Raw genomic sequence first — 21,018 nt, forward strand, 5'->3', positions numbered from 1 at the left:
TCTAGTATACCTTTAATTTTCATGGGGAGCTAGAATTGACATTGATGAATGAGAAAATGGAAGTGAAGTTAAGTGTTACTGCTTTCTAATGAGCGCAGTGTATTTTTCTCTAGATTATTTCCTCCCTCCCCTCAAGTTGCAGTGACTCTTTAGTTAATAGCACCGCTAGTCAGGACTCTATTCTATCCCTTTCTCTTGGAATTTCTTCAAGATCATTGACTGGAAGACATTACTATATGAAAAGTTATTGTAAACAGGAAAACAATTCCTAGCCCGGTACCTTAGGAATCAAAAAATTTTCCAGTTACAGACAGTAAAAGGCAATGGGGAAGGGCAGGTCCAATAGGAGATAATGGATATTGGTGTTCCTCAAGGCAACCTGAGTACATCTGCCTAAAACAGAACAAAGAAGAGATTGTCATCACTGAAAACATTTATTAAATAATCACCAAGTATATTTAATTGATCCTGGTTTATCTAAGTCTTGTTACTTTCTGACAGAGCTCCAAAATAGGTTTTTCAACATATGATCCCTGAATTTGGAGGAGTTAGTGTCAGTCAATATGGTCAATGGATATTCAAAGATGGTGGGAAACATATAATCTACTGAAACAAAAAAAAAACCAAACTAATGCTACACTGAAGAACAAATCAATCCATTGTCCGATTTATGATTAAATCCTTAGCAGCATGTCAGCAGAACAGTGACAAGCCATTTGTCAGCGCACTTCTCAGTGCGTTGGTGGGACCCTAGCACCTCGGACGATGCCCTAACATCTCTATTTAAACCTGGGTTCCTCCTAACACTAGGGGGAGGCCAAGAGCCTTGGGACGCCCCCAACTCTGGGAGAGGGAGGCGGGACCTATTGTCAAACCACGCCTTCCCCGCATGTGACTGGCACAGACATTAGCCAATGGATGACGGAATAGGGCTCGCAGGCGCCCCGCCCCCCAGAGCGCCCCGCGGCCCCCAAGGCACCCTCTGGCCGTCTCTGCCGCGGCGACGGCCTGGTCGGACTGTGCGCCTTGCGCAGGCGCGAAGCTTAGACCTCGCTGCAGCCCCCATCGCCTCCGGGAGTCGCACCCGGGAGTCCTCCTGCTGGCGCGTCAGTGCTCTTCCCCTCGTCTGCCCTCCCCGGCCCCCCTAGCGCCCTTCGCGCCCCGATGGCGGAGTTGCGGCCTAGCTGCGCCCCCGGCCCCGCCGCGCCCCCGGCCCCTGGCCCTACTGCCCCTCCGGCCTTCGCCTCGCTCTTCCCCCCGGGACTGCACGCCATCTACGGAGAGTGCCGCCGCCTTTACCCTGACCAGCCGAACCCGCTCCAGGTTACCGCTATCGTCAAGTACTGGTATGCCTTGGGCCGCGGGGGGACGGACAGGGGCGGGCTGAGAAGGGTTAAAGCGCCGGCGGCGAAGTAATTTGCTGAGGAGGAGGAGGAAGGGAAAGGAGAATGGTTAAAGCACTCGGAAGGAGGGCTTCCTGCTGCGAGGGAAGAAGTTAAGGCTGAAGTTAGGAATGGGGACAAAGGGGTTAACGAAGCCTGTGGGTAGCGAAGGGTTAACGAGGGAGGGGAGGATGAAGGGTTAACTGGGATTAGGAGAACAGAGTGAATTGGGGGTGTGGGTAGGAGCAGAGAGGGGAACGGTAGGAGAGAGGGAACTGTAAACGTGGTGAAAGGAGGGGGCGCCTGTAGGGGGTCATTAGTAGGCGAGGGGAAGCCAAGGGGGGGCGGCTGAAGTGGGATGGGGGAGGCGAGGCGGGGCCTGGGGAGCATCTGAGAAGGCTTTAGAGCAGCGCGGCTGGAGGAGCTCAGAGGGCACGAGACTGCTTAGGGTAGGGGCGGGTGTGAGTCTGTGCGTTAGGAGGGGAGCAAATTGTGAGCGTTGTGCTTGTGAAGGGGTGAGGAGGTCTCTTTGATACCTTCGTAATGAGCTCAGACATCTTATCAGTGCAATGCTTTTGCATTTGAAGTTTGGCAGAGCAACTTTTCCTGATAAACTTTCTGCTTACTCTGCACAGTTCTGTTTCTCCATACAGAGTTTCCCCTGGCTCTGCAGCTGCTTTGCTTTAGGTCACTGGCTAGAACAGAGGCAGGCAGGGTCAGGGAGATCCATGGTTTGGCTCAGAGTTGAAGAGGACCGCAGTAAATGATGAAGACCTAGGGCTTGGACAGGGAGGAAGGAAATACAGTGAGATGTTAAGAGGGGCTTCTGGCCCCGAGCATCAAGATTTAGGCAACAGTTCCTCCGGGAAGCTGAGAGTAACTCTCAGGTTGCTCTGTTAAGATCAGACCTGTGTACTGACGGACTGCTCCTGCGGTGGGAATGGTCTTTTCTAGTTTCCCATTCCTGTTTGCAACCTGTCTCTTCCTGCTGCCTCTGTGCAAAACAGGTGTTACGGGGACTCTGGAAAAGAGACTGTCTTCATGGTTTTTCTGGACCAAAAGTTGACTGAGATCTAGTTGTCTCCATCCAGAACCACATTCATGCAGGCACTGTGTTAGATGAGCCCCTTCACAGAGTCCTGAAAGACTGTTGGGGCAGTTGCTTGTGGTGTGGCCAAAGGGGAGGTAGACCCCAAGGGGGAAGTGAATAGAGTGGATGTCTTTGCTGGTTACCTTCCCATTTAGGCTGTCTTTCTCCTCTCTGACAAGTCTTACTTCCTCTGGAGATGGCAGAAGCTAGGCTATATAGGGCTGAGGCCAGCTCCCTGTGTCCATGGGAGGATGTGAAAGGGCAGGCAGTGTGGAGGGCCTGGGGAGCAGCCACCTGCTCCTTAGGGAGAGCCGTGGGAGCAGCCTGACTCTGTCTGGTAGCCAAAAGGAGGTGTGGCTGGCAGTATAGTTCTCTCGGGCAGGGACACTGTTCTTTGGTTGAGAGGAGTTTTTGAAGAGAGCTTCTGAGTGAAAAGAGGCTCTTGATAACTTAATCACCCATTCTCATTGCCCCCCTGTATTTAACGTGTGTAGTGATAGCTCTCTTGGGTTGTGTCATGAGAAAAGGGGACCTGCCTCTGCCATGCTGTTTGTTCAGGCCTCATTGGAGTGTAAGGAGAAATCCCTGCCCAGACTTGGGCAACTGTTATTATGTCACCCAAGTGGCAATGAAGGATAGAGATGTGTGAAAAGTATTGAGGCACGTGCGAAGGACTAAAACTGGTTCTTTATTCCTTTTATTGCAAGCTTGTTAACCAGGCCAGGATTTATATTCAGAGATGGGCCAGCATCTAATGATGCATAAAAGGGATTCTATAGCACCTTATGGAATTGGAAATGCTGCCTGGATAAAGAAATGTATGAGTGGGAACAGCTCAGCAACTCGTTCTTACTAAGATTCTGAGTGGGTTGTATAATTAAGATCTTGAAAGTGATTAGTTGATAACGCTCACAATTGGGATCCCACAAGTCCTCTTCAGTTCTCATAGCAGCATGGCTGACCGAGGCTGCCTTGGTTTGGCTGTGGCCCAGGGTACCTTGGGATTCTTTTCCTTGTGATAGAAGTGTGGCTTTTTGGCTAGTGGTCCCTGGCCAGCAGGAACATCCTGGCTGAAGGCTGAGACTTTAGCAAGCAGAGAGCTGAAGCAGAAAGGCTGAGCTAATGACCTGGGGCCACACCCATCCTGCAGCTTCCCTGTAGAGTGAAGTCAGGTATTCAAGGACTTAAGTTGAGGGATGCTATGGGTCCTGGGATAACTTTTTCTAAGTGCAAAATAGGATTATTTTCCACATACTCATCTGCTTCCCATCAGGTCTCTGAGTAAGTAGAACAGAACACCTTGTGCTTGGAGTCAAGGTTAATTTTGTCTGACTCTTGGTCATTCTCTGCAATTAGAATTTTAAGGTAAAGCCCCTCTCCTGGGTGCAATAAATTCTGGGAGACTTGGCCAGAAAGAGGGCTGCCAGGGGTGTGGCAGATGGAGCATGGAGAGTGGAAGCAGTTTTGCGACTTGTTGCTGGATGGACCTAGGCTGAAGGGTGGATAGGACTGGGAACCTGCAGCAGGGATCTGGAGCAGGTGTGGAGCCTGTAGTCACTCCCATCTGTTCCAGGGTTCTGCAGCTATCCATAGGATCCTTCCAGGGGTAACCACTCTTTCTTTCCTCTTTTCCCCCTACACACTTTTCTAAACTCACATGGTTGTGGAATTAATCAAATGATTTGGCAAAAGCAGAGTTAAGGAAAGATGTGGAGATTTGTCCCTTTTCCTAGTCCACTCAGTTGAGATTCTAAGCTATTTGTAGCAACTTTCTTACAAGTCCTATAAATAACTTAGCATTTCCTAGCAGAGAATAAAGATTCCTACAAAGGCAAATAATATCCTGGCAAAATAGGATGAAACCAGACCTACTGGTTTTAAATAGTGTTTGAATGCATAGTACTGGCAATGCTTGCTGGGATCACATGTAACATGTCTTTTATTTGGTTGTTAGCATTTCTTCAGCAGATCCCAATTGCAGAGTGTATCCCATTGGTGTCCCAGGGGCAGGCAAAGTTTTTGCAGTCTGTGAAACAATCAGATATCCAAGGCAGCTCAAATGCAGCGTTTGTGGGCTACATGCAGACTTCTTTCCACCGATGGTTTCCATTTAGTCCATTTCCCGAGTCTGCCAAGTTTCCTTATCTATTCTGAAGAAAAGCAGGATTTTTTAAAAAGCGCACTAATTACTCTACTAAAAGGATCCCTTATTGAATTAAATCCTCAGAGTGAGATAATGACTGAATCTCTTCCTCAGCTGCCTCTCTTTGGAATTATGGGGGAAATTTATTGTGGTCCTCAGAGGCCCCAAATCATTTAATGTTTGAGCTCCACCCTTGAGGCAGCAGTCTCCCAGGATCATCTTCCGGATGCAAGAGCTCACAGGGCTCAGCCTGGCTCCTGCTGCAGTTCTCTGTGCAGAGCTGAGCTAGCCTAAGTTTGGCCTTTGTCACTTGCATGATAAAAGACCAGCTTTGGTCTCGGGGGTGCGGGCCAGGGTCTGGAGGCATTGGGTCTATTTAGAACAAACTGTAATTAACATAGGGCACAATATAGTCTTTCAGGAATTAGCTATCTAAGAGGCAGGAGTGAAGCTGAGCCTCTGCTCCCAGGAACAATGCCCAATGGGGATGCTCAGGATGGTCTTTCAACAGATTTCAATTGATTGACTGATGTACCTCTTGCCTTAAAGCTTGGCATGTTTACAGGCACCATGGAAGAAAGATAATCCCTGCCAATCCCAAATGGGATTGGCAATTTTAAACAGGAGGAAGCCAAAGGGGCAACCTCCCAGTCTGTTTTATTTCTAAAAGAGGTCCTGCCTGTTGGGGAAGGGAGAAGGGAGTCTCTTGTGCTTGTGGAATTGGGCTGCCTCCAGCTGCCCATCCTATGGTCTTATCCCAGGGAGGTGTGGCCTCCCTTTAGTTATCTTTTACCCCAAGTTCCTCCAGGATGGGGCCTTTAGGTTTGTAAGACAGAGCCCCTTAGCTTCACATTGTCTGCTTTCAGGCTCACATTGACACTGCTGTGTTTTGTCTTTTGCAGGTTGGGTGGCCCAGACCCCTTGGACTATGTTAGCATGTATAGGAACGTGGGGAGCCCTTCTGCCAACATCCCCGAGCACTGGCACTACATCAGCTTCGGCCTAAGTGATCTTTATGGTGACAACAGAGTCCACGAGTGAGTGTGTACCACTTGCCCACGTTCCTCCTTTGCCTTGAGCCTTATTTCTGAGGTTTTCCTGAGCAGGGTTGATAATGTCATAGTCCCTTGAGATTGGCATTTTTCACGTGGAACCTCTGGGTTTCTGCCCTCTGCCTGTATCTTCTTGTGCCGAGGGCGTCCAGGTCAGCACCTGAGCTCTGCTCATCTGGTGCAGGAAATTGTCAATGCTGAACAAGAGTTCCAAAACCATGAGGTTTTCCAAGCTTGTTCTGGTGTTTGAGCTCAGAGGACAAGCAGCATAGCTATGACCCAGAACTTGGGTTGATGCCTCTAAATCTACTTTCTCTTTCCCCTCTAACTGATTATGAAACATTTTAAACGTAAAGCAAATTTGAATTTCACAGTGAACACTTATTTACCACTACCTAGATTCTATGATTACCATTGTCTTCTACTTGCTTTGTCATGAATATATCCACCTCTGTCCCTCTATCGATCTTACCTACTTCCCTTTAACCTGCAGTTATTTGTTCTCAGGTTGGCCACAGTACATTTTTTTTTTATCCTAGTCTTTCTTCCATTTGCTGCCCAGTACACTTCTAAATGCTACCTGCCTCCCCTACTTCCCTCTATAATCACTGAATTTAAATTTTAATATTAAATTAAGCATCATAAACTTAGTATTAAGTCAGCTAAAACAATAACAGCAACAATAATAATAGTAAAAGCTGACGTTTATTAAGTACTGGTATGAATGAGCCAGGTACTCTTCTAATCACTTTATATGTATATGTATTAAATAATTTTATTTTCACTACAACCCTAAAATACTGGTAAGGTACTAATATTTGCCCCGTTTTATAGATGAAGAAACTGAGACACAGAGAGATTCTATAACTTGCTTAAGGTCACACAGGTTGGAAGCAGCAGAGCTAGGATTGTAATGCAGGGAGTCTGGCTCCAAAGTCCATCTCATAATGACTGTACTCTATTGCCTCTTAAACAATTGTATCCTCTAGTAGTTTTAAATTAATGTATAATTTTTAAAAAATTCATCTTTTTCCATCTATACATTTTTGAGGGAGGATTTCTTTTTTTCAATTTAAATGTAGTTTTCCTTCTCCCTCATTAGCCTAATTAATCAAGAGCTGATTTCTATTTCTGTTTCTTTTCTGTTTTTTGCTTTGCATACTATCTTTTTTTGCCTCTTACACCATCTTTTTGGTATCTTGGTGGTGGCTGCTTAGCATGTTTAGATTGAAAAAGTAGCAGGGATCTTGCTGTCCTGTCTCAGTGTAAGAAACTGATTCTGGAGATGATGGTGGTATGATGATGAAGAAGATAATAGTCTCTCTCTTTCTTTTTTTTTTTTTTTTGTGCTTTCTTTTAGTTCTTACTATCTTTCATATCATCATGTTAAAAACTTTATAATCTTCCCAAGTTCTTTTGTTATCTTCATTTTATAGATGAGGAAACTGAGTCCCTTGATGGGTTAAATGAATTGCCTAAAATCACACATCTGGGCTATAAAAGAGCTTGGATTGAATTGAGCTGAATCCAAAGTCTGAGCTCTTAACCACTGGGCTATACCACCTCTCTGATCACAGGCCCAACCAACTTCTTCTCGTCTCTTGTTAAGCTCGGGAGGCCCAGGCCCCATCTCCTCACTGATCACGTGTCAGGAGCAATGCCTGGGCCTGCCTTTATAGCCTTCCAAATGTATCCATTGCAATGTCAGCAGAAGGCTTTGGGAACGGGGAATCAATCTTCCCTGAATCAGGACCTTGCATTACATTACTAATAATGGAGATAGAATAGCAAACAGATGAGGGGAATAAAGGGACTATGCTGGACTTTAATTTATATTTTTAATAAGAACCTGCAGAAGACATTTAGTGCAGCTAGCCTGTACCTTTTTGTTGACAGCTTTATTCCAGTTAAAAGAATACTATTTTCTATGTGACCTAAAGATCTTTACAGTCTACTTGCTTATTGGATATGGGACCAAGACCCAAAATGACAGGAAGAACATAATTGAGAAAACCCCATATTTCAGAAGAGGCAGCCTCTGAATTTGAAAGGGGGCCTGCCTTTATTTAGTAGTACCCCCTCATATGTGTATTGTTTCTATGTGATAAAGCACTTTGATATTCGTATGTCATTCATGACAATAGTGAGACCTCCATTTGGGTTTTCACCTCACTACTCAAGCCTAGTGTTTTCTGGTATTATATCCTGCCACTAGAAGGACATGGAAGGAATGTTCTTGGATATTTACCCAGTTCTGGTCTATGTTGCAGAAGTCAAAAGTACCTTTGTAATTGGCCTTGTGCTGGTGTGACTGGTCTCTTCTCGATCCTGGTAAGTTTCTTTAAGAAAAGTTTGCTTTTCCAGGCATTTCATGTGGCAAGCCCTCTTTAAAACCGACTCGTGGATTCTCATTTAATTTAGTGTTTGAAGCTAAGTTCAGAAAGGTGAGTGTTCTACTATCCAGCTTAAGTGAACTAAGAGGTTTTGAATCGGAATTATGGCAAATGAACCTCTGGCAACATTCTTCTTCCACTGCCTCTTGACTTCTCATTCAGTGAAGAAAGAGGGCAGGGGCATTGATTCATTTATTCAGCATTTATCAAGCACCTATTCTGTACCGGATACAGAATATTATAATAGATGTCTTGGGGATAAGAGGCCAAGACGTAATTCCGGTCTCAAGGAGCTCACATTGTAGGGGGAGAATAAATGTAAATAGATGGTTATAGTACTGAGTAATAATGCTACAGCCCGTGATGTTGCACATGATCTGGGAACACAGTGAAGCAAGTGCCTTTTAGTCAGGCTGCTGGATTGAAAGAAGTTCCAGGGAGGAAGTGAAATTTGAGAGGAACCTTGCAGGAAGGGGGCTAGAGTGAGATCTGCAGCCTGACACTCTACAGCATAAATGTTCACTTTTATTTTTTCATTTTTCAATTTTATTAGGTATAATTGTTACAGTTTGACTGCACGTATACAATGTGTTGCATGTAAATACATACACACAATATACTGCACATATTTTTAAAAACTTACATATATGTACTGTTCATTGTTTCTAAGAACGTTTAGAGCTTTAGCTTTTTAAACTTACATAGTTATCAAAAGAACAAACATTCACTTTTGGAACTGAGAGGAGCTTTCAGAATCTTCTAGCCCAGTATTTCCAAAACTTCTAGTGCCACCTTCATAATTTGTTGCCACCTGTAGTGTATTATCTAATTTATGTTCTCTTTAGCCTCCCTTTTAAGGGCTGATATAATGTATTTTTAAAAGTTAAATTGCTACCATATCTAGAAACCAGTATCACTTGCTGTAATTTAAAGATAATTATGGAAGTAAACACAGTGATTACAAAGCAACGTTATTAAATTCCAGCTTTAATACTATGGCCTGTCACAGAAGATTCTAAGCTTGAGGCCAGCTTTCTCTTTGTTCAAGAGATAAGCAAGTGTGAGTGAGGTGTTTAAAAGACATGCTAACACCAAATAGAGCCCAACTCTAAATATGATGAGAAAAATTGGAAGAGAGTTGAAAAGAGAACTTTATTTTGAAAGTATGATTCATAGTCACAAATAAATAGGAAACACTGATCTAGTCTACCTCCCTTAATTGCAGTTGAGAAAGTACAGTAGCTGCCAAAAGCCATATAGCAAATTAAGGAGAGCATCAGGGTCTCCTAGCATCTAAAATGTTGTATGTTCTTTGTCCTGACTGGGGAGAAAGGAATGTATGGAGCATTGTTTTTCTTTAAGGTAATAATATAAGCAATTTTATTTTAGTTTTTTACTGTATTCTATGTTAGTGCTAAGTTCTATGAAATTATCATTTTATATTATTCTCATAGTAATTCTGTGACATAGGGAACTCATCATCTCATGCTTATAGATACAGGGATTCAGGCTCAGAGAACTTACCACATAGGTGGTAAATTAGCAGTCAGGCCTAATGACCCCAAAGCCTGTGTTCTTAGCTATTGTGCTGTGTTGCCTTTCCATTTTAATCAGTCTGTTGATTTATTAAATGCCTACTGTGTACCTCTTCCCACTAAGATCTTTTCTTCTTCCTTCTCCTCACAGCTTCTTGAGAACAGGGGCAAGTAGAAGCCAGGGGTCCCCTGCATTTCTCCTTGCTCCCGGCAGGCTTGCTTCAGCGGGCAGGAGCGGGGCCCTACCCTGGTAGCCCTGAGAGGGCTGATGAGCAAGTTGATTGGATGAGCCCTGGTTCTTTCCCTGTTCGTGTTCACTAAAGGAAACAGGACAAGAGAGCACTTGTTTGGATTATAAGGTTCTTAAGAGGCTGTTTCTAAAGTTGGAGAGATGGAACAAGTTCCAGCTCGGGGCAGCCACAGGGGAGATCAGCCTGCTTTTCTAGGAACCCTGAGGCCACCCCCAAATGACTTCAGCGGCAGAGACTGTCCTTGAGTTCCTCCGCTGGGCTTGGGAGGTGTGAGACAGCTGGGCTTCAGCTGCCAAGTGCTTGTCGGAAGCCTGCAGCTCTGACCCTTCCCTTTGTGGCCAGGCAGCTGTGGACTGGAATGTGGGGATTTGTGGGGCTGTGGAAGAAGTGGCTTCAGCACCACTCTCATGAGGATTTCTGGCTGATCCTGGTCCTGCCAGCAGCCCTGGCTGGACTCAAACTACAGGGGGCCTAACCAAGGCACAGGAGGCTGGCTAGTTGCAGAGTGAGTTTGTGATCTCAGGCACACTTCCCTGGTGGAATTCCACTGGGCGGGTCATCTGCTGTGTGCGCCAGGCTGGTTCCAAAGACTGCCTTGTGTGGTGTTGGCCTGAAGGCTGGCAGCTCCATGGGGTAGAGCCCACACCTCACCTCTACATCCACAGTCGATCTGGGCTCTGCCCCACAAACACTGTCTTCTTGGCAGGTATGTCCCTGGAGCATGGAGTTATTCTTGCCCCCTTGGGGGCTGAAACTGCTGGTGACTGATTTTCCATGGCTGCCTCCACTGGATCGGGTAGAGAACCTCCTTTCCCCTTTGGGCTTCTACCAGCTGGGCTCTGCACCAAATGAGTTATATATTACAACACTGGATACAGATTAACTTTTCCACTTGTTGTTTTGTATGGCCTTGGTCCCCTGCAGTTGGGAAATGCTAATTTTCCCTCCTCAAAGCTTGGTTGGCAGGAGCTTTTTAACTTGCCATTTCATCCCCTGGGGTTTCCAGTGGAGATCCTGCCTTGGCAATAGCACACCTGTTCTAGGAGTGTGGTCCCTCCTCTGGTTGGGTCTTTCCTTTTTTCCCAAAGCTCTCAGGAGGCTGACAATTGGAATGCTTGCTAAGCCACCCACAGATGGCAGGTCCCAGCCTTCCCCCCGGCTGGGCACAGCGGGCTGAAGGAGTGCTTTGTAGGTTCACTGGAAGGCAGGCCTCCTTGAAGCTTTGGTCCCTTCCTTTGTCTTTCATCTTAGAGGTATTTAGTTTCAGGATGACTGTGGAACAGTGGTGCTGTCTGCTGAAGGCAGGGATCTGCCTAGAAAGAGTGGGGCGCCCTTGGTCTTGGCCCTGCAGTGGGGCTAGAGCTCTCCCTGACACAAAAACCACAGCTCTGGGCTGGATTTCAGGCCCCAGATCTCTGAATTTTGAAACGTTGAGAATTCCTTTTCTTTTGTAACCACAGGAAGACCTAAGGCATTGTGGGGTTCCTAGCAGATCTGTGATGGGTATGTGGCTTCATCCTTTGTAAAGCATTTTGTCTGCAGCATGGATTATTTCTTCCTTCATGGGGTAGAGATTCTATATTATCCATTTCAAAGAGTTCTTCAGCAGTATGGGAAGAGATTCCTTGAACTGGCCCAGTCAAACTGACTTTTAAAAGTTCGAGAGGCCTGATTATTCAGGAGTGACTGCCAGGCCACTGTGGCGCCAGGCTATTCAGCACTAGGAGATTTCCTCCTCTTCCTACAGAGAGAGGCACAGACTTGGAAGCCTATATGGGTTTGACATGTTTGGACCTCTCAGTCCCAGGATTCTTTCCTGTGAGCCTACCCTTTTAGACTCCACCTTCCGGGCTGCAGCTTTTCCCATGCATGCTTGTCCTCATACCTGCCATGTTCTGGGTCTGGGTTTGCCAGCATCTCCCTTGCCCAGCATTCTGACTCAGAGGTCCTGACTCAGGCCTTTGGCCTTTGGCTCCTAAAATCATTCCTCTGTCCTGCCTCTGATGTATCCCACTCAGCTATATTTACTATTTCAATCACTCAGTTCTGGTGTCTGGTCCTAAGAGGTGTGGAGAGGTCTTGTCTTTTCTGGCCGGAGCCCCAGGGGAATGGTGTCCTCGCCCCTGCACGTACCCTAGCAGCTCGCTGACCTGCCTGCTGAGCTCTCCAACAGAGCACTGGGCATGCAGCCCACCCCACCAGCAAAGCTCTATTGAGTCCCCAGTACAGGCAGAACATTGGAGAAGATGATGTGTTCAGGTTGGGGTGGGGGACAATGAGAAGTCATACCTAGCTTCTGTCCTTGAAAAACCCAAGATCTGCTTGGTAAGAGATGGTAGAGTCCCTGGGAAAGAAGACAACAGTGAGAATTGGGGCTGGGAGCAGCTTTTGGCCTTGCCTGATTTCTGTGGCTTTGCATCTGTCTTCCCTCACCCTGTGGCCTTCAGTGCTTCAAGAAACTTAAAACATACAGTAATAATTGCAAACTACTTGTAGCTCTTACTGTGTGTAAGGCACTATTCTGAATGTTTTACAGAAACTCATTTAATCCTCATAACAGCTCTATGGGGTAGGTATTATTAATCTTCTTTTACAAGAAAACTGAAGCATAGCGATGTTAAGGAACTTACCCACGCAGCCAGTGGATCCTGGAGCTGGGCTATCAACGCAGGCAGTCTGGCTCCAGCAGTCCCTTCCTCCACCTCTGCAGGGGGTGTGGTGGGAGGCCCCCCTCAGACCTCTATTACTATTATGCACCTCAGTTTAAAGGTATCTTGGATTAATGAAGTGTGAATAGTTAAGCAGGAAGTGTTTGTAGGGGAAATGTTGAGCTGGGTGTTGAAGCAACTTTGTAGAGAGGAAAGAGTAATGGCAAGATGGTGAAACTGGAGGGTGGGTGACAAGATCCTGTGTCGTCTTCAAGTCAAGCTTTCTGTAGCCTTACTATAGTCATTTTATAAGTTGCCAGGAAAATCTGCCATTCTTTTTTTATTTTTAAATTGCAGTATAGTCAGTTATAATGTGTCAGTTTCTGGTGTACAGCATAATGTACCAGTCATACATATATATGAATATATTCATTTTCATATTCTTTTTCATTAAAGGTTATTACAAGATACTGCCACTCTTAAGAGCACAAAGGTGGTATTTCTGACTTGGATATCAGGTTCACATGGTCATGCTTCCTGTATGGTCGGGGATGTGCCTGGCACTCCAACAGTCCAGAGTATATCTTGCCCAGGATGTGTGGGCTATCTGATCATTCTCTCTGGGGAGGGGGTATAGAAATGAGGAGCACTTCAAAGCTGGGAGTACCCACACCATCTAGCTGAGGTGTCTGCAGTGCCAATCTGGGAAGGATTTTTGTTCTGATATAAAGATGTCTAATCACCCCTGCAGAGGACATATTTTTCCCTTGTCCTTATATCAATGCAGATTGCTATATCATTTTTAAAAAACCTTAATTCCTGTAATGGGTTGTTAAAATTAACAGGCTATTTTAGAGCAGTTTTAGGTTTACAGAAAATTGAACAAATAGTACAAAGAATTCTTACACACCCTTTCTCTCCTCTGCATATAGTTTCCCTTGTTATGAGTGTCTTGCATTAGTGTGGTCTATTTGTTACAGTTGATGAACAAATACTGATACATTATTATTGGCTAATGCCCTTAGTTTACACTAGGATTCACTTTTGTGTTATTTAATTCCGTGGGTTTTGACAGATGCATGTCCTGCATCCAATGTTAGAGTTTCATACAGAATAGTTTCACGGCCCTAAAAATGCCCTATGCTTTGCTTTTATTACTGTGTTTTTTGTTTTTTGGGTTTTTTTGACAGGGGGAAGTAATTAGGTTTATTTATTTTTGATCGAGGTACTGGGGATTGAACTGAGGACCTCATGCATGCTAAGCATGTGCTCTACCACTTGAGCTATACCCTCCCCTCTGCTTTGCTTTTTTATCCTTTCCTCCCTCCTCCCAACCCCTGGCACCCACTGATTATTTTACTGTCTCTTTAATTTTGCCTTTTCTGAAATGTCATACAGTATATAGCCCTTTTGGATTGACTTCTTTCACTAAGCAATATGCATTTGAGTTTCCTCCATGTCTTTTTGTGGCTTGATAGCTCATTTCCTTTTATCTCCGAATATATTCCATTGTGTGTATGTACCATAGTTTATCCATTCATTTATTGAAGGACATCTTGATTGCTTCCAGTTTTTGGCAATTTTGAATAAAGCTGCCATAAACATTCATATGTGGGTTTTCTGCGGACATAAGTTTTCAACTCATTTGGGTAAAATTGCTGGATCATATGGTAAGACTATGTTTAGCTTTGTAAGAAACTGCCAAACTGTCTTCCAAAGTGGCCATTTTGCATTTCCATAAGAAATGAATAAGAATTTCTCTTATTCTGTGTCCTCACCAGCATTTGGTATTGTCAATTTTTTGGATTTTAGCCATTCAGTCAGGGATGGAGTGGTATCTCATTGTTGTATCAATTTGCAATTCCCTAATGACATATGATGTTGAGCATCTTTTCATATGCTTATCTGCCATCTGTATGTCTTCTCTGGTGATGGTGACGTATTTTTGTTTTTGTTCCTTATCTCCTCCCACTCCAGACTCGAACCCTGACCACAAAAACCTTTTTCTCACATCATGGCTTCAGACAGTGTTTTCTGGCATATTTTCCTTTTGGTCACTTCTCAAGCCATTAAGTGAATTAATTCCCCTGAGTAGGTACTGGGTCCACATCTGAACCCCTCCATCTCTGTGGGTTTACCTGGGGCTGGCTCTTTTGTTCTCTACCTTCTTTTCCCTAATGATGGTGTCTTCCGTAAGGTCTGTAGCTGGTAATATGTAGGCTGGTAGCATACAACCTCAATCCCCAGGGTTCAAGATTGATTTACTCTCCAGGACAGGCTCTACAAAGACTGGTGTGCAAACTCATCCACAGCAGATCCTGGCAAGCTTGACCTTGCCTTAGATGAGAAATAAGTACACCAGGCTCCTTGAGGCCCCAGCCAGACCTCAGACTCTCTTTTAGTTGAACCAGCATCAAGAAGACTTTTTAAAACCTAAAACTTTCCTGGCCTGTACTTTTCCTTTTCCATCCATTATTGTCACTTTTTAGTTACAAATTTGTTTTTTTCATTTATAAAGACAGTTGAGCCACTTAACCAAAAATGTTAGAATTAGAGAAGGAAGAAAAAAAAATCATAATCCTGTCACCTTCTGTTTGCAATCCTGTATCTGTCCTCATGATGATTTCTGTAAACAGTTCAACGTGAGTGATGCTGTGCCCAGTGTATGCAGCACTTCTGTCTTGTGTGAGTCCCTCAGTTTGGGACTGACATCTTCCAAGGCTTTCCTAGTACCTGGCTAATGCTATTTTCTAAATTCATCTGACCCATGACTGCTAGGATTTCCAAATTCTGAAAACAGCAATTTTGCTTGGGAAGATGACTCCTCCTCCTTGCTATGTTGCATTAACTACATCCATTTCTTTTGCTGCTTGACTTCTCACAGAAATGAAGAGCAGTTTAGGTAGTATATGTAGCAACTGTGCTGGCTGCCCACCTCTCAGCTAATACCTCGATCCTGTCAATACAGATCACTGTGCGTGGTGGTAGTCCTGAGAATGTGTGTTGTTCATGTTGTTGTTTGCCCCTTAGAAAGTTGATCAATTATTAGATTTGGTGATCATTCTCACCTGGAAGTGAACACCACGAGCCTCCTTTTCTCTCCCTTTCTTGGGTGTATGGATACAGAAGACTGAGACTGGGCTTACAAAGTGCCCCAGGCTCCTTGTACCCAAGGTATTCAGAAGGTTCACAAAGATAAGCACAAATGTGAAGAGATAGGTAAGATCCTTTTCAGATAATTGCCTGAAATAAGTGGGTTACCATTTAGGGCTTATGAGGCTCTCTACCATACATAAGAATCAATATAATAATACTCTATGTTTGCAGCAGGACCTGATGAGTGGATCTAGGAGAAAGGCCTGCTGTGCTCTCCTGGCACTGGATCTAACAGGTGATGGGCGGGCACACTTGGTTCCCATCAGTGTTAATCACTGCCTTCTCTTCTTTGTTTGGAGGTTCAGCCATTCATTCATTACAGAGATGGTCCTTGTTAGGACAGTTCTGGGCATGAGGTATGTAGTAATGAAAAACATACTCCTGTCTGGTCTTGTCCTCATGGAGCCTCCAGTCTTTTGGCTGAAGTGTCCTTGAGCTGAAAAACAGTGGGGGGAGGTGGGCCTGATACAGCCTGGGAGCCGTGGGTGTCATGTGGAACCTCCCTGCCTCCTTTTCTGCAGTCTGTACCTTGAGGCCTAGTTTGGGGCTCTTTTCGAGCAGGAGTCCTGGGGCTCAGAAACAAGGCCAGGCCTATGTTTGAGGCTGGGCCAATTGCCCATTTGTCAGGGAGAACATGGGTTCGTAGCAGCTGCTCAGAGGGGTGTGGTTCACTGGACTCCAGGCCCTTTACTAGCAGGTTAGTATAAGGTAGTGGTCTTCAAAGATCCTTTACCTTCTGACTCCCTCTCATGTTATTCAGGCTTCTTGAGTCCCGAGTCATAGAACCAGCTTTGCCACAATAAAGCCAACCAAGGAGATGTTTTTGTTTTTCCAGTGCTGACCTCCATGTGATGCCTGGAGGCACTTGGAGCCCTGCCCCTGACCACCAGTTTCCCTTACTCTGATCTCAGGCCTTTCAGCATGAGCTCAGGATCTCAGGAGCCAGGCCTGTGGGGAGAGGTAACTACCAGAGAATGGGGCCTGGCCCAGGCTCCCAGTCCCAGAGGGTCAAGCTGGCTGGCTGCACTTTTGGCCTGTGATGGATTTGACTTCTAAATGCTTCTGAAAAGCTTGATTGGTTAGAGGGAAAAAACGTAGTGAAATCCTACAGACAACGCCGTGGCTGGCCCTAGCCCTTTCTTCCTCCCGTTCTAGCTTTTTCAATATATCAGGTTGCAGACATGCTGGATTCTCGCCCTCCTGGAGCCAGTCTGGCAATTTTTCATTCCTGTAGCCAGGGGTTTTGCACAGAGAAAAGGCCCAGAAGGAAGGCAGTAGCTGAGCAGGGAGTCTTTGGAGTTGGAGCTTTGCAGGAGCATTGCTGACATGGATCTCTTAGTTCTATGCTAGCTCCGTGGCTGGGGGCAGTGTCCACACCATGTCACTCCTCTGCCCAGAACTGTCCAGTGACTTCCCGTCTCACTTGAGTAAAAGGCAAAGGCCACTGCGTCCAAGATTCTTCACTCCACCTCATCCCCTGCTGCTCTCCTCCTTCCTCACTTGCTTCACCCACTCTAGGCCCCTTTCCTCCAAAGTGCGAAGCTCTCTCCTGCCTCAGGGCCTTTGTACTGCTCTCTCCATGCCTATAAAGCCCTGTCCTCAGATAGCTCCATGCTTTATTCCCTCACCTCCCTTGATCTTTCCTCAAATATCTGACCTCCTTATTTAAAATAGGAACCCTGAACCCCCTCCCCGAAGCACTATCCCCCTTTCCTGCTTAATTTTTCTTTAAAGCACTTATCGCCATTTAACTTATTTTACTTATTTACCTAACTTATTTATTGTCTCCCCTCCTTCCCACTAGAATGTAAGCTCCCTGAGGGTAAGGATGTATATCTGCTTTATGCATTGATGTTTCCCCACTGGATCAACAAATATTTTTGAATGAATGAAAAAGCTGGAGACAGCCCTTACTTGGGGTTTCTCCAGCTGTTGGAAAAGCATTCGCACAGCAGAGGCAAAGAATTCTTCTGGCCCAGGACCAGGTCTGAGCATTTAGCTTATTCAGGGGGATTTCTTCAGTTTGGACCCTCATACCCATAAAAGGTTTGATATTCCACGGGCATTTTTATTAGAATCAGAGCCTTTCTCTGGGACGAGGTGTGTGATTTTGGTAAAAATGCCTGAACTAAAAAAAAAAAGCCTGAACCTTGCTTTATTGGGGTCGGGGAGAACCCCCAGCACCTGGCACAGTACATGATAAGCCCTTAATTGATTTCCTTAAGTGTTTAGTGCACATCACCTGTTAAATGCTAGGGGCATCATGGGAGTAAGACAGGCAAGGTTTCTACTCTCATGGATTTTACATTTTAATTGAAAAAACACGTAGAAAATAAATACAGTTTCAGATAGTGCAGATACTGCGTTGAAAATAAAGCAGAGATGATGTGCTGGAGATACCCAGGTAGAAGCAGGGGGCGAAGGTAGGTGATCAGTGATCGCTTCCTTGAAGATACAACATTTGCACTGAGACCTCATTGACAAAGTGGCAGCCAAGACTGTCACATAGTGCAACTCTAGGGGCACCATTCATATAATTCTGTGCAGTTGGTGCTCCCTGGAGTTGTGCAATGCTCTGGGCACTCAACCATGTGAAGATTGTAGGCCGTGAAAATTGCTAATTCAAAGGTCCTGAGCTGGGAAGGACCTTGAGGTGTTCAGAGACCAGAAAGAAGGCCAGTATGCTTGGGGCTTGGTAAGAGGAGGATAGTGGACAAGATGAGGTTGGAGGGTATGAAGGCCATGCAAAGAAAATGACATTCAGCAAATTATCTGTTATTTGTTGACTGATGATTGAAGCAAAGGGATGATGTAAAACCCCAGGAGTGGGGTTTTAGGAAACTTTTCCAGCAACGTGGGAACTCAGCACTGGTGTGAAAGCAAGAGAACAGAGTTGAGTGATGGTTTTATTTCCCTAAAAAGGAAACAGCAGCAAAAGTGGCTCAAAGGAAATGCCATTAAGATATTTGAGTCTGACTTTGATAGTGACTGAGAAGAAAGCTCATTGCTTTTTAATACTGTCTTATCTTGCTTGTCGTTGAATGTTTCAGCCTGATTATCTCTTTGGATGGCAATGGGAATATTATTACCATTTAGCATTTGCTCAGCTGTGACATGATGTGCCCATGTACAGAACACACAATAAGTACAGTCCTTGCTCTTGGGGAACTGAGATACTGAAAAGATTTGTTTCTTCCCATTACCCTCTTTTAGATGTCTCATCTGGGGTGGCTGGCTTCCCAGAGTCTTAGGGGCTAGTGGGTGGACAAAAGGCCCTTGGGCAGAATGCCCTGGCTCCTGGGTCTGCAAGAAGCCCCCAGGCTCTACACTTGTGTGCAGACGGCACCTCGCTTCCCAAATTAGACTGTGATCTTGCCGCCATTGGCCTAGCTTGTCTTTTTTTAAATTTTAAAAAAATATCTTTGTATAGAAGTTGCTTTAGCCCAAAGCCAAGAATGGGCACTGTCATAATGATGCCAAGAAACCCAAGCATTAGTCTCTGGCCCAGAATTCCTATAAAGCACCAGGTGGGTTTGGAATCTCCCTGGGGACTGACCTTTCATGGTGATTGGAAGTGGAGGGAAGAAGGTATGGCTTCCACTAGGGGAGGGTGAGCTGTCAGTTTTCACCACCCTGCAGAGGAAGGGTCTGGTGCTCTTGGCTTGGTGCTTTTCTTAGATTCAGTTCTTAGTCTGGGAAGTTCTTTGTTCACTGAAAACCCAGGATAGAGTTAAGCCACCCTAAGTGTTGGGAGCCAGGTAGTTTGTTTAGCTGGGTTCTCAGCCGAATCAGTCCTGGGAGCTACTGTTTTTAAACTTGAGGAATGCTATGGGAACATGATCCTTGGCTCCCAGCAAGGGATCTCAGGAAACATCTACTTGAGTGAGGCAAATGCATTCCACAAGTCTGGTTGGATGGCGTGTAGCAGAGAGAGCGTCTACTACTTAGAGTTAAAACTCAAAGGTGGCTGCCCTGCACTGTAGCCTTATCAGAGTCCCAGCTTGGCATGAGGGTGCAGTCTCGACTGATACTTTTTTCCTTTCTTCCTTCCTCCCTCCCTCCCTCCCTCCCTTTCTTTCAGATTATGCAAAATCAATATAATATCATATCATATCCCTGGAAGTTTTTAAAAAATCTTAGTTGTGTCGGAATATTACTATATAAACATATTTCGAAAGACTTTTACAGAATTTTATTACCTAGTATAGTGCTTGTGTAGTCACCAAACACCATTTCAAAACCGCTCACAAAGTATTGGTAATTGTCAGTAGTTCAAAATAAAAACATCATCTTTGCAAATGTTTACTTCATAATTGTTTACCGAATTCTGTTGTAATGGCTGTCACTCAAAACAAAGAAGCAGTCAGGAAGAATCTTGGGCCTGGTTTGAGGGATCCAAGGTCAGGAACTTGAGCAAAGCTGGAAGATCCAGGCAGCTGTTGAAGGAGGAGCTGATTAAGCTGCACAGTCTAGAAGGTGGGGAAGCTAGAGGCATCTGCTGATGTTCTCAGGGAGAAATGATGAGCAGGGACTGCTTCTACTGAGCACTAAGCAAAGGAAAGATGGATACTAGCTTCCATGTGTGAGTAGAATATATTTGCTGGGTGTTGGACACTGTGCCATCTGCTAAAAGCCTCCCAACTGCCCTCTGAAGCAAATGTTCTTATCCCAGTTTAACAGATAAGTAAACCCCAGGGCACATGGAAATTAACTTGCCCATGTGTCAGTGAGAAAGTGGTGGATCTGGGCTTTGTGTCAGCTCACGTGACCTCCACTGCCTGTGTTCTTGCCTATGTCACTGGACTCTTCTCTAGCATCTTATCGGGACCCTAGGCTGGTGTTATTTTATGTAGTTTCTGCCCTAAGTCCTCCAAAGTGCTCAAGGAGCCCAAGACTAAGACTCTCTGGTGTCTCCCTTCCTCACTTCCCAGCTTCCTTGTGCCATTGGCAGGCTCACCCCCTCTGCCTGAGCCCTTCAGCTCATGACCCTGGGCTGGCATTTCTTCCTTACCCTTTACCCAGTGTTCTATATCCTGTAAAACTGCCTCTTTTCTCAGATTTAGTCTAGTTAGTAAATATTTGTTTAGTCTCAGTATATGCATGTCACCAATAATCAGTCAATCGATATCTATTGAGCACCTACTAAGTGCCCAGCATTATTCTGTGTTCAGTGTTTGTCACTTTGGAGGACTGCAGAGAAGTGGGAAATGGCAAGAGTCAGCAGTATAATGTAAGAAATCCCTGCTTAAAACTTAAAGGAGACTACCAGAAGTCGTGTATTAGAGATAAAACAGTATTTTGAGAGAACATGGGGTGGGAAAAAAACATAATATCCCTCAAAGACATAGTAATGTGATTTGAGAAGGGC

General features: G+C 45.1%; 1 protein-coding gene across 6 annotated transcripts in view; it reads left to right on the plus strand.

Annotated features, from left to right (window-relative positions):
- The first annotated feature begins 973 nt into the window (after positions 1–973).
- SUFU (SUFU negative regulator of hedgehog signaling) overlaps positions 974–21,018 on the plus strand; it is a 99,927-nt gene continuing 79,882 nt past the window's right edge. For 3 of the 6 annotated variants that reach the window (XR_010381979.1, XM_064488369.1, XM_064488370.1), the window contains exons 1-2: positions 974–1,346; positions 5,518–5,652. Coding sequence is in view for 4 of the 6 variants with exons in the window: in XM_064488369.1 (XP_064344439.1) it covers positions 1,165–1,346; positions 5,518–5,652 (317 nt within the window). In the remaining 2 variants the exon portion in view is untranslated. The remainder of the gene's footprint in view (positions 1,347–5,517; positions 5,653–21,018) is intronic. The other 3 variants (XM_064488371.1, XM_031461661.2, XR_010381980.1) reach the window with 2 other exon arrangements.

This window comes from Camelus dromedarius, chromosome 8 (assembly GCF_036321535.1).
Source record: "Camelus dromedarius isolate mCamDro1 chromosome 8, mCamDro1.pat, whole genome shotgun sequence".
In the NCBI taxonomy this organism is placed as follows: Eukaryota; Metazoa; Chordata; class Mammalia; order Artiodactyla; family Camelidae; genus Camelus; species Camelus dromedarius.